Source organism: Prinia subflava, chromosome 17, assembly GCF_021018805.1.
Source record: "Prinia subflava isolate CZ2003 ecotype Zambia chromosome 17, Cam_Psub_1.2, whole genome shotgun sequence".
In the NCBI taxonomy this organism is placed as follows: Eukaryota; Metazoa; Chordata; class Aves; order Passeriformes; family Cisticolidae; genus Prinia; species Prinia subflava.
In genome coordinates this window covers 15,350,558-15,364,413 of record NC_086263.1, presented here as the reverse complement: position 1 = coordinate 15,364,413, position 13,856 = coordinate 15,350,558, and the positions used below count along the sequence as shown (strand labels likewise).

Below are 13,856 nucleotides of genomic sequence, written 5' to 3'. Positions count from 1 at the left end.
ACGGCGAGAACTGAGCTGCCCGGTGGTCTGTACCCGCCTGAAGGGGGTACACTCACGGCGGTACCCGCTCCCCTGCACGCCCCGGCCCCGAGGCGCGGGTACCGCGGGGGCACCGGCAGGCACCTCTGGTGGGTCTGCAGGAGCGAAGGGAACCGCGAACGGGGGTGGCCCCCGCGCCCCGGGGAGCAGCGCGGGGTTCCCCGGCCAAGGCCGCACACGCCAGCCCCGCAGCGGGGGGTGCCGCTCCACAGCCCGGTTCGGGTCCGTCCCGCAGCCCGTCCCTCCCTCTCGGGTTCGCCACCGGCCAGCGCGGTGTGGGGAGGCCACGCGAGGCAGGCACAGACCCTCACCCGCTGGCAGCATCCCTCGAGGGTGTGAGGATGGAACCGGCTCCGGACCGCGGCAGGATGGAGCGCGGGCTGCGGGACCGGCAGCGCGGGCTCCCCCAGCGTGTCTCAGCCGCTGGTTTCGGTGAGCAACACTTGGCATCTCCCTCTGCTCACGAATGTGGTCTGAGGCACTGGAGGTCTCTCAGCTGTGAATGTCTTCAGCTGTGTGACGTGATCCGGCAGCAGCCTGGCTGGGGATGAGGCCTGGACAGGCACAGCGAAGCAGGAGCGTGGAATAAATCACTGTCAGGAGAGGCCAGGCAGGCACATGGTGAAGATGGAGTAAGTGACAGCGCTGGCACTGGGAGTGACAGCTGACACGGCAGGGATCGGCATCCCTGAGAGCCCAGGGCCAGCGCCAGAGCTCGGGTGACAGCCGTGGTGATGCCGAGGGGTCATTCTCACCATGGCAGGGACGAGATTTTCCCTTTGGAAGCATTTAAATCTATGGTTAATCGCTGTTCAAGAGCCCTGAAGCACCCCGTGGGGAGGAGGAGGAGCAGGCAGCAGGGTTCTGATGGTTTTATCATGGACAAGGGAGACGGGCCAGGCTGGAATCTCCTGTGCACCGTTCCTGGGTGAGATACCCCTCCTGCCACCCTGGGTCTTGGGCACGGGCACGGCTGTGACAGGCTCCAGGGAATGCTGAGGAGCTCTGGATCTGCAGCGCTGCTCTAACACAGCTGAGGCTGGAGGAAAAGCTGTCACGGTGGAGGCTCACCATCCCACTCCCCTTGGTCCGACAATCCAGCCAGGAGATGGAAGAGCTGCCTCGACAGAGCAGACTGCATGCCAGGGTTTTGCACTGTAATCTGATTTTCCAGGACAGCTGCAGTCAATAGAGGCTGAGGCCTCGGAACAAAGTGCAGTGCTGGAACCGTCTGTGGGCTGCAGGTTTTTAACCAGTCCCTGGGCCACGGCCGTGCTGCGGCTTCCCCTGGTGGTACCCGCCGGGAGGAAGGGGGTGCACAGCCCTGGCACCCCGCACCTTCGGGCCACACCCGCCCTGCTGCGCAAGGACTTTGCCCCGCTCCCATCCCCGGTGGAAGATGATGGAGATCCCCATCAGCAGCCCCGCGCCCCGGAGCAAACAAAGCCAGCTGTTCATCGCCGCCGCATGGGCGCAGCGCCGGAGGGGATGGCTCCTGATCGCCGGCGGCAGCCGGGAAGCGCGCCCAGGGAACTCTGCCCGTACCAAAGGTCGTGTGCTCCGGGGGCTGCTGCCGCAGGGCTGGTCCCTGCTGCCCCCAAACCGAGCCTGGCAGAGCTCAGAGCAGGCGGCACTGGAGGAGCATCTCCAGCAAGTTTCTCTCCTGGAGGCAAGGCGTGTGCAGAGACACAGCCTGCTCAGAATCGCAGTCACGCCTGGAGATGTTGCTCCTCATATATTTACAGGAACTAATCAGATAACGGCAGCTGAACTAAGGGGGATATATTTGCTAAAAATAGCTTAATGGAACAACAGACGCCTGGAGATACGGCGTGCCTCGGGGAAGCGGGGCTGTGGCATCTGGCAGGGCTCTGAGCGGGGCTAGCCGGTGCTACATATATGTAAATTTGTTCTTAAAGGCAGAAAATCAGCTTGTCCCCATCAGGGTGGCCAGCCCAAGAGGGCCGTGGTGCTGCTGTATAAATGTGAGCACGGAGAGGCAGATGGTGCCACCAGTGCCACCAGTGCCAGCAGCCATGGGATGGCACCTGCCTTTTGCTCAGCCACCTCCACCAGGGAACAGAGCTCTGCACAGGGCTGGAGACACCAGGAGCCCACCCGGGGCCGAGCGCCGTGCTCTGCCCAGCTGCTCTGCACAAACACCGCGCCTCAGGGCTTTAGATCTGGCTGTTTTCTTTGGCATGGAACTTTGCAGGGTTCTGTGTGCCAGAAGTTCCGTGCCGTGCTCTGAGCCAAGCAAGATATTCCAGTGCGAGGCCATCCCTCCCTCCCTCCTCCCGTTGCTCCAGGTTGTTCCAAAGCTGGCTCGTGCCACGGCTGCCCCCGTGCCCCCTGGCCTTGGCTGTGCCAAGCCCTGGGCCTGGCCAGGCTCTGTCCATCCCTTTGTCCATCCCTGCCTCTCCCAGCAGCCTGGGGGTCTGCCCAGCCTGTTCTCCTCCTGTCCCAGCTCCTGGCACCAGCTCGGGGGGAGCAGAGCTGTCTCTCCAGCAGGCAGCCTGCAAGGACGAGCTATTCCCATCAGGCACGATGTCAGCTGTGCCAGCTTGGAAGATATTCATCTTCCTTGCATGGTGACTGCAGGAAGAATGGTGCAGGCTCTTTCCGTGTGCTGCTTGTGCTGTCACCTGCTGCAGTGCCACCAGCCAAGGGTTGGGGCTTCTCTGTCTGTGCTGGGCACTGGTGAAGCTTTGCCTCAAATCCTGGGGTCAGTTTTGGGCCCTCCATGACATGGAGGGGCTGGAGCATCTCCAGAGAAGGGAATGGGGCTGGGGAAGGGGCTGGAGAATTCCTGAGGGAGCTGGGGAAGGGGCTCAGCCTGGAGAAAAGGAGGTTCAGAGGGTTGGGCTCTGCTCCAGGGAACAGGGATAGAAGGAGAGGGAACGGCCTCAGGTTGGGCCAAGGGAGGCTCAGGTTGGACACGGGACATGGCTGGAGTTGGATCGCAGCTCCCTGCCAGGGTGGGTGAGGGCTCTGCTGCCTTGGGAAGGGCCCAGCCCACACAGCACTGAGCAGGCACTGTTCCCTCCCTCACCAGTTATTGTTCTTCCCTCCCCATCGCTCACTTACCTCTGAACACTTCAATCTCATCGCCTTTGTCAGTGTCGCTGGCTTTTAATTGAAATTCCTCAGACATCTCCTCATCAGCACAGCCCATCAGTGAGTTTTGTGTGGGAAGTCATTGTTTTCCTTCTGCAGCTGTGAAAGTTAAATTCCAGCGTTTTGCTCAGAGACTGCTTTTGTCTCTTCCCTTTCTTACACTGCCAAGCCCAATCTTACAATCGTAACCTGTCTCCTTTGTCTGGATATTTCACTTTCCATCTCTCCTCCGCAGAGTCCCTCTGGTTCCATCTCTGGCTCCTCCACTTCTCTGGCCCGTCCTGAGGGGCAGCTCCCACCTGTGGCTCCCTCCAGCCATTGCCAATGTTTTCCTTGCAAAGCACTCGGGAGGTTTGGAAAGCCCAGCCTGTTACTAACTCTTTATTTCTTGGTGTTCAAATCCATAAGAACAACATCCAGCTCCCCAGGAGGGTTTGGACACCCTGGAGCTGGGCAGACATGGAGGTATCAGAGCCTGAACCCTCCTTCCCCCACCAAACTGCCCCATTAGCCCCTTCTCCCTCTCCCAAAGGCAAAGGCAGGCAATGAAAATGTCTTTCCCACAGGACTCACACCGGCAGCAAAACCATGGGCAGCAGGAGGATGGGATGGGGTCTCTGCTGAGGCCAGGAAATTAATTTTCCTTGTGCCAAGACCGACACAAGCCAAGGTTTCAGGAGCAGAGGGCTGAGTGCAGGGAAGTCCCCAGCTCAGCAGTCACCCACGAGGACTTTGAGACAGGATGAAGAGTTGGATGTTCAAAAGGCCTTTGAAATAGAGGGAGGGCAGAGCAAATGCCCAGCCTCCCTAATATGAGACATTTCCAGGCTATTTTGTATATTTTAGATGCTTTTCAGACATGCCTCAGTGGCATCAAATATTTTAGGGATATAACCTCTCAGTTTGGAAATATCTGAGGTATTTTGTAGCTGTACACAAATGCATCCTGAGACAGGAAAGGGTTAGACCAGGGTTGTGGGTTCAAAAGAAGGGTGTAAATGTCCCAGGTGCCTCTGTTATCTGTGCACACGTGGCCATTTCCATCCCAAAATGATTCACAGCAGCCAGACCATGGCTGGAGACAAGCCCTGGCACTGCCTGGAGCCACCACAGCAGAGCCCAAGGAGCTGGAACAAACAAATCCCCAAAAACCCTCATCTTTGGCAATTAGTTTGGCACTGCAGAGCTCGAGAGCTCCCACGGGCCAGCCCCGGGATGTGAGCAGCGCTCTGGGCCCTTGTAAAACAATAAACACTGGTAATGAGCAGCATGGAAATGCGCAGAGGCTCGTAAAGGCGCTGCTCTGGAGAATAAGTCACCCGCCAGGAGAAGGAGCTCCCGATGGGTGAAGGGGATGTGTGGCTGCTGCTGAGGATCTGTCCCTGGGCACATCCAGGGCGAGGAAAAGCAAATCCCCCTCACCAGGGGACATGCAAATGAGTGCCCGCAGTGTGCCCAGACGTTCATCACGCTAATTGGTGGCAGATGGCTGATGAGACACTGGTGGGATCCATCAGCCTCAGGATCAACAGCTTTTGTCGCTCTGCTCTGACACACCTGAGGTGACATTCCCAGTCTGAGTGAGGCAGTGGCGCCGCTCCAGGTAATTAACAATCCAGGTGATGATGTAGCTCCAAGTTTTAAGGCTGTTTGTTACTGTTTTCCGAGGAAGGCTGGACATTTCATCTTAGCAAAATTCTAGCGAGCTTGGGTAATTAGTTTTTATTTCAAAATGACAATGTGTGAGCAGCACGGCCAGCCCGGAGCCAGGCACTTCCAGGCACTCAGAGCTCTGAATGGCAACCAGCTGCCGAATTCCCGATCCAGCCCTGCTCTCCGCCAGCGGGAAGCCGTTTCCCCTGGTCCTTTGAAAGCCGTGCGGATGTGGCACTTGGGGACACGGGTTAGAGGTGGCATTGGCTCTGCTGGGGGAGCAGCCGGGCTGGGTGGTCTTAGAGGGCTCTGCGGTTCCGTGAGTCCCGGGCTCGTTCCGGGTCTGCTCCCGGTCTCTATCCCGGAGGCGGTGCTAGAGGGCGCCCGGGGCCCGTGAACCGGCACCGGGAGCGGGCTGAGCCCGGGTCCGGCGGCTCGGGGCTCGGAGCTCCTGGATCCGCCTGCTCCATCGGGGGTGACCGGAGCGGCGGGACGGGAGCACCGGGGGAAGCAGGAGCCAGGACCGCGTGATGGAGATGGTCCCGTGGGGGTCACCGCAGTGTCATTGTCCCATCCCCGGGGGGGTGGCACTTGGGGACATGGGTCAGAGGTGGGGTTGGCAGCGCTGGGGGAATGGTTGGGCTCGGTGGTCTTGGAGCTCTTTTCCAACCTGAATAATTCCATGGTTCTGTGATCACACGAGAAAGGGGGGCACAGAATGCAGCACACAGAGCAGCAACCCGCAGGGATGGATACAGCCACTTCCAGGACAAACAGGGATCCTCAGCTCCTCTGGGAGCCCTGTGTCCCCTCCCCACTGGGCAGTTCTTTCCCCCAGACACTTACTGAGCACAAGACGTGCTACATCCACCAGGTGAGAGTTATTTCTAAAGCGGGGAAATAACAGCAAATGGAGCTGTTTCTAAGGCCACACATAAATACAGCTGCTCTCCAAGGGCCCACAGTTCTTGGCAGGGGAGCAGAGAGGTCAAGAGGGGCCTTTTCCCTGCCTTTTGCAAGCCCCACACAAGGTACAGTGGATGGATGCTCCTGGCTCCAATCCAATTTCCAGCTGCAGTTTCCCGTCCATGGGCCACAAACACACCTGGACAAAAAGGTGCCAGCACTGAGTGCTCCTGGACCTGCACCTGGTGCTGTGGGAGCCAAACCGTGTTTCATGTGCAGAAATGGGTGCTGGAGCTGGGGTGCCACAGGGTTCCAGGGCTGTCCAAAGCCATCTGCAGTGGTTTTGGGATCTGGAGGCAGCAGGGACGTTCCTGGCCAGCCACAGCTCAGTCACGTTTTGCTGAGCATGGTGTGTCTGGGATGTGCTGGGTGCCTGCATGCAGGACTGGGGGGACGGGGAGAATTAGCAGCCTCTTCACTGGGGTTTCAATTCTGCTTCAAGTAAACAGTGTTGAGAAACTCTGCTGTTCCCGCCAGTGGGAGGAACCAGCAGAATCCCTTCCCCACAACAAGCCATTCCCAGCCTTGCAGTGAGCAGCAGCCTCCAAACCCCAGAGTGCATTTTCCATTTCAATCATTTTCCCCAGCTGCTGTTTTAAAACCTATCCCAGCTCAGCAACAAGACTTTCCTCCAAGATGAAAAATCGTGATTTGATGTGAACAAATTATTTTCTCGCTGCTGTGTCAAGGTTTGCTCTCTCTTTGCACACTCACTCAAGTATTTCCTTGCTCGTTGCCCTCGTTATATCTTGGCAGCCCTGGCTTTTGGGGGAGAGCCCTTAACTTCATTCCATCAGCTGGATTCCATTAACCAGCTAATCTACTGATTACAATCCACACACAGGATATTTTCTCCTTGTTGTTATCTGAAAAAGTATGGGCATCAGTACAAAAGAATGGGATAAAAACCCCTGCAAATAGCAACTTACAATTGAGGGAGCAGAAATAAATATATTGTGGTCACATGAGGAAGTAGTAAGCAAGGAGCTATTTTGGGCACAATACATCATGCAAAAGATTATGTGTCTTTCAAGCACACTTCAAGCCCAAAATTCAAGGCACAAAATGTTTTTGGAAAGTAAATTCTCACATACATTAAGCACCATGCCAAGGAGTAGGGTTGGATGCTGTCAGGCTTTGCATTTCAGGTTTGTTCAGAGTTTGCATACAGGAAGCCAGAGCCAGAACAGGACGGTCCCATAGCTAAAACCACACAGGTGCTGATGGATCCTGTGGGATCAGGGCCACCCTCGATCAATCCCACTGGGCAGAAACTGAGGTGGGGTCTTTTCCAACTTAAATGATTCTGGGATTCATTCCCCACAGCGGATGCACACCCAGTGCTGAAGGGTCAGTCCCTTGTTCCCCAGAGAATCCCACATACCCAAAATCACAAGTGCCTTCAAAAACCCCAAACCATCACTGTGGCAAATTAGGGTGCAATAATCAGCTGTCACAGCTGTTCCACCCTTTCCAAGTGGAGCTGGGGCTGGTTTGGGGAGATGCCCTTTGTAATGATGCTTCCTTTGGTTGCATAGAGATTTTATTTTAGTTATATTTCTCAGTCACTTTCAATCAGAAATAATTCAGCTCCCCGAGGAGCTGTTGTGGGATGATGGATTGATCTCACCAGGTGTGAGCCACAGCCGGTGCCCCGGGGCCAGCGCAGGGCGAAAGTGCCATTGAAACCTGATAGATTTGCTGTGTTTGATGGCACAAATAAACGCACCGGAAAGTGCCTGCCTTGTCCTTGCTGTGTCTCCACGGTACCCGAGTTACCTGCCGTGCTGCAGGCGTGTCACACCCCGCACCCTGCAGCTCCCACTGCATCCCACAGCCTCGGGAATGAGCAGCAGGAGTGGGAATGGGGCGCAGAGAGCTCAGGTGGGCACCCTGCCCTGTGTGCCCGGGCACTGGGACAATGTCACTGTCTGCCCTGCCCGCTGTCTGGGCTGCTCCCCCGGGGATAATCCTTGTTTCCCGGTATTCTCCTGTCCCGGGGATGTTCATGTTCCCCGGGATGCTTCTGTCCTCAGGATACCATAAGCTCCGGGATGGCCCCTGTGTCCCGGGATCCCCGTTCTCCCGGGATGCTCCTGCCCCCAGGGACAGCCCTGTCCCCCCGGGACCTCCGTGTCCCACGGGATCCCCGTTCTCCCGGGATGCTCCTGCCCCCAGGGACAGCCCTGTCCCCCCGGGACACTCCTTTCCCACGGGATCCCCTCGCTCCTAGCACACCCCATCCCCACTGGATCCCGCAGTTCCCAGGACACCCCTGTCCCCCGAGATCCCGCCTGCCCCCGGGACACCCCTTTCCCACGGGATCCTCCCGTGCTCCGGGCCCCGTGTGCATTCCCCGGGCTCCAGCACAGCCCGCGCCCCGCTCGCCCATCCCGAGCCGGGGCCGTGCGCCGCCGGGCCGTAGCGGGGGCGGCCCGGGCTGGAGCGGCGCCGTGTTTCCGCCGGGCGGGAGGCGGAGCGGGGGCGGCCGCGGCCGGGCGGAGCGGCAGAGCCGAGCGGCGCCGGGCCGGGCCGGGGCTGTCAGCGCGGCGAGCGGGGCCCCAGCGGGCCGGGCCATGGCGGGCGGGCGCTGAGGCGGCGGAGCGCGGCGGGGCGGGCGGCCGGGGCGGCGGCGGCGGCGCGCCGGGGCCATGCCATGCCCGTAGGGAGAGATGCCTTTGGGAAATGGAGACACTGGAGCACAGCGCAAACATGGCGCCCCGCGGCTGCCGCTGCCCGGCTGGTGCCTGCTCTGCTCGCTGCTGTGCGGGGGGCTCGCCTCGGGCCCGGCCCCCGCCTGCCGGCCCTGCGCCCCGGGCTGTGCCTGCGCCGCGCCCGCCTGCGCCGTCAACTGCTCGGCCCGCGGCGTGGAGCGCCCGGGGGCCGCCGTGCCCCCCGCCGCCACCGCGCTGTGAGTACCGGGCACGCTGGGCACGGCCGGAGCCAGGGGCTGAACCGGGAGCTGCAGAACCCGAGTGTCCCGGGGGGGATGGAGCGGGGGTCCCGCGCGGGGAGTTTGCATCGGGAGGGTCTGTGCGGGGACTTTGGTTTGGGAGGTTCCGTACCGGGAGTTTGGTTTGGGAGGTTTCATGCTGGGAGTCTGGTTTGGGAGGTTCTGTGCAGGGAGTTGGGTTCGGGTGGTTCTGTGCGGGGAGTTTGGTTCGGGTGGTTCTGTGCGGGGAGTTTGGTTCGGGTGGTTCTGTGCAGGGAGTTTGGTTCGGGTGGTTCTGTGCAGGGAGTTTGGTTCGGGTGGTTCTGTGCGGGGAGTTTGGTTCGGGTGGTTCTGTGCAGGGAGTTTGGTTCGGGTGGTTCTGTGCAGGGAGTTTGGTTCGGGTGGTTCTGTGCAGGGAGTTTGGTTCGGGTGGTTCTGTGCGGGGAGTTTGGTTCGGGACGTTCTTGGGGAATAACGAAGGAGGGTGTGCAGGAACGAGGCGTTGTTAAACACTCTTTAAATAAATCCGAAAGAGCAGATAACAGGGCGCTGGGATGACAGATGTGTTTGTGTCTAGGTGCTGCTGTTGTTTTGGGTAGGTCGGTCAGGCGTGTTCCTGGAGGGGCACTGGAGCGGTCCGTGTGCTCTGTCACTGAAATAAACTCACTGCATGACGCAAAAAACAGACGCAGGGGAAAAGTTTGGTTTTCCATAGGGAGCAACTTTTCAGTTCTTGACGAGACAAAAGCATGGAGTGATTCATGTAAGAGAGATGACGTGGGGCCCGGCGCGGTAGGTGGATCTCACATGAACTAATTTGTGGGATTTCACTGCATTAAGGGTCTGCTTTTTGATTTGGATATTCTTAACCAAGCTTCCACTTTTTAGTGTCAATACAGAGAGACTGCAGAAGCTGTGGAGTACCACAGTAAACATGCATTGTAGGTTTTGCAGGCTGTGCCTGGACTAACTTCAGGAAAATGTGCACATCTCTAAATCCAGCAGCCAAGGTGTTTTCCAGCTCTTTTCTTGCTAGATATATTTAGACTTTTGCAAACAAACCAGGCATTGTTTGTTGCAGAAAGTCCCTGACTGGAAAAGACTGGTTTTTATTAAGGAGGTTCTGGATTTCTGTTATCTGTTGATGGTTTGAGATGGGGATTTGTATTCCTGAGGCTGCTTGCTGAAGATAGAGCAGGCTGTGATGATCAGCCCTTCATTTGGCTTTTTGAGGATTTGGGGGCTATTACAATGTTTTCTGTGGTTATTAATTTTGGTAGTAAGTGTTTGAGACTATGTTATTGTTGTTCAGAGGCGCTGAGTTGTAAAAGCTCCCAGAATGTTTTGGATTAGATGTTGTGCAGTGACAGATGGAAGTGGGACACAAAGCTCTTGCAGGTGAACAAAACCTTGGGAAGGGGAAATCTGCCAGAGCGATGGAGATGGTGTTAGTGGCACTGTGTCCTGATTCCAGAGGTGTTTTTGTAGGGCACAGAGCTTGTGTTTGGAATTCAGGCTGCAGAGTCACCTTTGTCAGGCAGCTCATTGCTGTGTGTGCCCCAGCTGGAAATGTGTGCTGGTCCTGTTCTGAGGGCTGGGTAAGACCTGCTGAAGTGGGTTTATTTCACGTTTACTGCCCTGTTTGGCCTCCTGATGATGGCAGAGAGGGCAGGTGCACCCATTCTTGTTATAACCGTGAAGAGTTTACAGATCTATTTCTGTTGGGATGGAGGGGATGCTGGCTCATGGCTCAGTGAGGTTATGCCAGTGGTTTTGCCTAATAATTTCAAATTCCCTTTGTTGAACACGGACAGATAAATAATGTTTATATATTCCCTCATTAGAGGAAAAAATCTTTTTTAATATCTCAACAACCCCTCTTAAAAAAAGTTAATTATTCCGAAATGAAAGCAAGCCTTTAGGAAGGCCGAGTTCTGAAAACTCCTGATGCCGAAATTCCCCGACGTGTGCTCACAGCTGCACTCAGCAATTCCGTATTTCTGGCTGTAGAAGCGAGGCCTAGGAAATGAATTCCTCTTGTATCTGACGTTTTAGATGGAGCAACTTTGAGGAAATAAATGCCAACTGCGGCCGCGCTGTTACCAGGAGCACAGGGAAGTGTCCCATCCAAAGAATCACTAAGGAAATGGGCTCTGCTGCTCGCAGACACCACAGACCTCGCTGGAAGCGGTCTCCAGGCACACCGAATGGGAATATTGGCCCCTTCCCATTGCCAGAGCCAGGTTCTTGAAGTGTAACTTTGCAAAGTCTGGCTGGAACCAGGAGCAAAGGCTGTTTTTCCAAATAATCCGCAGTGCGCCACTGAACTGGAGGAGCAGCGCTCTTCAAGTGGCAGCATTTGCACTTCTGAGCCCTCCATGCCAGGAGTGCTCTGATCCATCTCTTTTCAAGTGCTTTGCTCTCAGTGCTCTACAGGATTTTGTTTGCGTTTATTTGAGCCTGATCTGTTTCTTGAGCTTTCATCGCTTATTTCATTCCTTAACTGGAAATAAACCTCAAGGCTTTCCGACTTTCCCCTGCAAATGCTGATTCTTTCTGACACCTCTTGCGGTGTCGTGGCAGGTTTGAAGTGGAAATTAGAATCTTGATGTAAAGGGATGAGAGTTGAAACTTCCTTTATTTTCCCCTCATTAGCATGGAATAGTATTTGTGGATGGGTGAGAAGGAGAAGGGATCAGAGGAGCTCTGCTATCGCCAGGCTGCTGCAGAAGCAGATTTGGGGGTCAGAACTTGCATCCAAAACCCAGTGGGGTTTTTTGTGGATTTGGCAGTGAGCCTGGGGTTGCACTGCCCAGCCAGTGACTTCACCTAAATAAACTTAAAATAAACAGATCCTATGATTCAGAAACCTGCTATTTTAAATTTCAAGAGTCAGCAACGATTGGTAGATTTTGATATTATTACATGATGCAGGAAAAACCTTTTCAAGGCTTGAGGTGTCTTCAAAAGCAATCAGAGGGGAAAAAAATCCAGTTTAAATTAAAATCTAATTCAGGTAAACCCACAGGCAGCGGTGTGTCTGTGCAGTAGTGTCCAGGCCACAAAAGCAAAATAGCTCTACTACCGTTCCTACAAAAAATTGAGACAGCCTGGAATGTCATTCTTATAGGAAGCCATATCCCAGCGAAAACAAGGCTGCGTTTCTCTTTTGTAAGAAATTTTGGAGGGGGGAAAAGGCCCAAATGAGGTGCTAGATAAATATTTTGCCAGTGAGATTCTTTCAGCCTGTGGAAGGGACCATAAGCGACTCACAGCTATAGTTTGAGTGTGAACAAGGAGGCGATTCTGTGCTGTTGTGTCAGGGCTGAACGGGCTCCGGTGCTAGACAGGGCTGGGTTGTTTATTGTGCTCTTTCCTAAAGCTTCAGAGAAGTCTCAGTGCTGTTCCCATGACTGAGAAACTTTTTAAAAATTAAAACTTTCTTTTAGTGGTGTTTCAAAGTGTATTTAAGAAAAATGTCCAGCTCAGGAAGAACAGGCATCCGCCGGAGAGGCGGATTTGAAGGTGCTCCTGCTCTGGGGCAAAAGCTGCAATTGAATAATCCCGAGCATCATTAACATGTCTCACTTCTGTGATCTGTAGTTTAGTGCAGCCAAACCTACAAACCCTGGCAGTGACAAAACCCCACACGTTAAAGAACTCTAATTAAACATCTTGGACCCCACAAGGCAGGACGAGCTGCTGGTGGAACCCTCTGGGGTTCCTCTGACACCTGGTGTGTTTTTTCCTGTGCACTGTTTGCACTGATTTTTCCCTGTCTTTCCTTAATTTTTTAAGTTTCCTGGTGGTCTCTTTCTGTGTGTTGCTTTTTCCTTGAAAATGAGGTGAAAGTGAGGGCTGATGCTGCTCCTCTGCTGCTGGCAAGCCCCCGGCAGGTCTCCTGCATTTCACTCAGCTGCTTTCATTCTGCTCTCACAAAGGGTGGATTTAAAAGAAAACCACTCACTCAGAAGGTAGAACTCATATGGTTTGTTAATGCTCCTCTGCCTTTTATCCCATTTAATGGGATTCCTTGTTTTATCTCTTGTCATGCCACGTTTTCCACGCTGTGGTTTCCATAACGCGTCTTGGCGTCATCCTTTCTCCATTTCCCCAAGCTTTGTTGTCCTTTGATGGATTGTTGCAGTTCAGCTTGATTTTGTATTTTATTTACTCCATATGTCCCCAAACATTTATCTGAGTTGTAATAAGTGAGTAACAAAGTGAGCAGGGGAAGAAGGACAGCTCGGGAGCAGAGCCGTGCGTTCCAGCGCTAGGGTGGAGCGGGCTGGGAGCTGCTTGGATCTCGCTCTTATTGTGAGGAGAGTGCAGGGAGCAGTGTGGGGAATAGGGTGGGTTTGGGGGCACACAGCACTCGTGAGTTAGTCCCTCCATGGCAAACAGCACGATTTTAGGCAGTCGGTGTCAGGCTCAAAGAGAAAATTTCCCATCTCTTCCCCAGTGGAAAGTTGGCAGCTCCGCTCCCGGGCTGTGCTTACGGTGCTGGTGCTGCTCAGAGGAATGGCTGCTGCTGCTCACCAGCCCACCCTGTTCTCCCCCCACATCAAACCACCCTCCTCTCCCTCCCCACCATCCCTCCCTTCTCTCCAGCCCTCGCTGAAATGTGGCTCTGAGGCTGGAAAGCCACAGTGGCTGCGGAGCTGCCGGCCACGCTCCCTTCAGCTGCATGGACAAGCTCTGCTGAAGGTCACTTGCCTGTCCCAGAGGAGGGTGACAGGAGGGTGACAGTGTCCCACCCGACCTCTCCAGCCCTTATTTCTCAGCCTTCTTTGCAGTCAAGAATGAGCCTGTTTTTCATATCAAATCACTGTTCTTTACTTAGACGTTGAAGCGAAGTTGGCATCTCTGTTCGCCAAAACTAAAAATGTCAATTGAAACATAATGTTAGTTTTTTGCTTTGCAAAGGGCACAAAAAGCAAAACTCATGTGATTGCTGCCATTCACATTTATTTAAAGGATAGCTGTCATCAGGAAGAGCATCAACAACTGTGCAAGCTGTAGCATTTGCAATGTATTTATAGGAACTGTGACCAGCAAGAGATTCTGTCATAGAATCACAGAATCCTGAAATAGTTTGGGTGGGAAAGGACCTTAAAGAGCATCTCACTTCACTCCTCTGCTGTGGGCA

General features: G+C 55.0%; 1 protein-coding gene across 2 annotated transcripts in view; it reads left to right on the top strand.

Annotated features, from left to right (window-relative positions):
* The first annotated feature begins 8,276 nt into the window (after positions 1-8,276).
* Positions 8,277-13,856, top strand: part of PKD1 (polycystin 1, transient receptor potential channel interacting) — an 80,530-nt gene continuing 74,950 nt past the window's right edge. For both annotated transcript variants that reach the window (XM_063414622.1, XM_063414621.1), the window contains exon 1: positions 8,277-8,686. In XM_063414622.1, the coding sequence (XP_063270692.1) occupies positions 8,448-8,686 (239 nt within the window). In that variant the 5' untranslated portion in view covers positions 8,277-8,447. The remainder of the gene's footprint in view (positions 8,687-13,856) is intronic.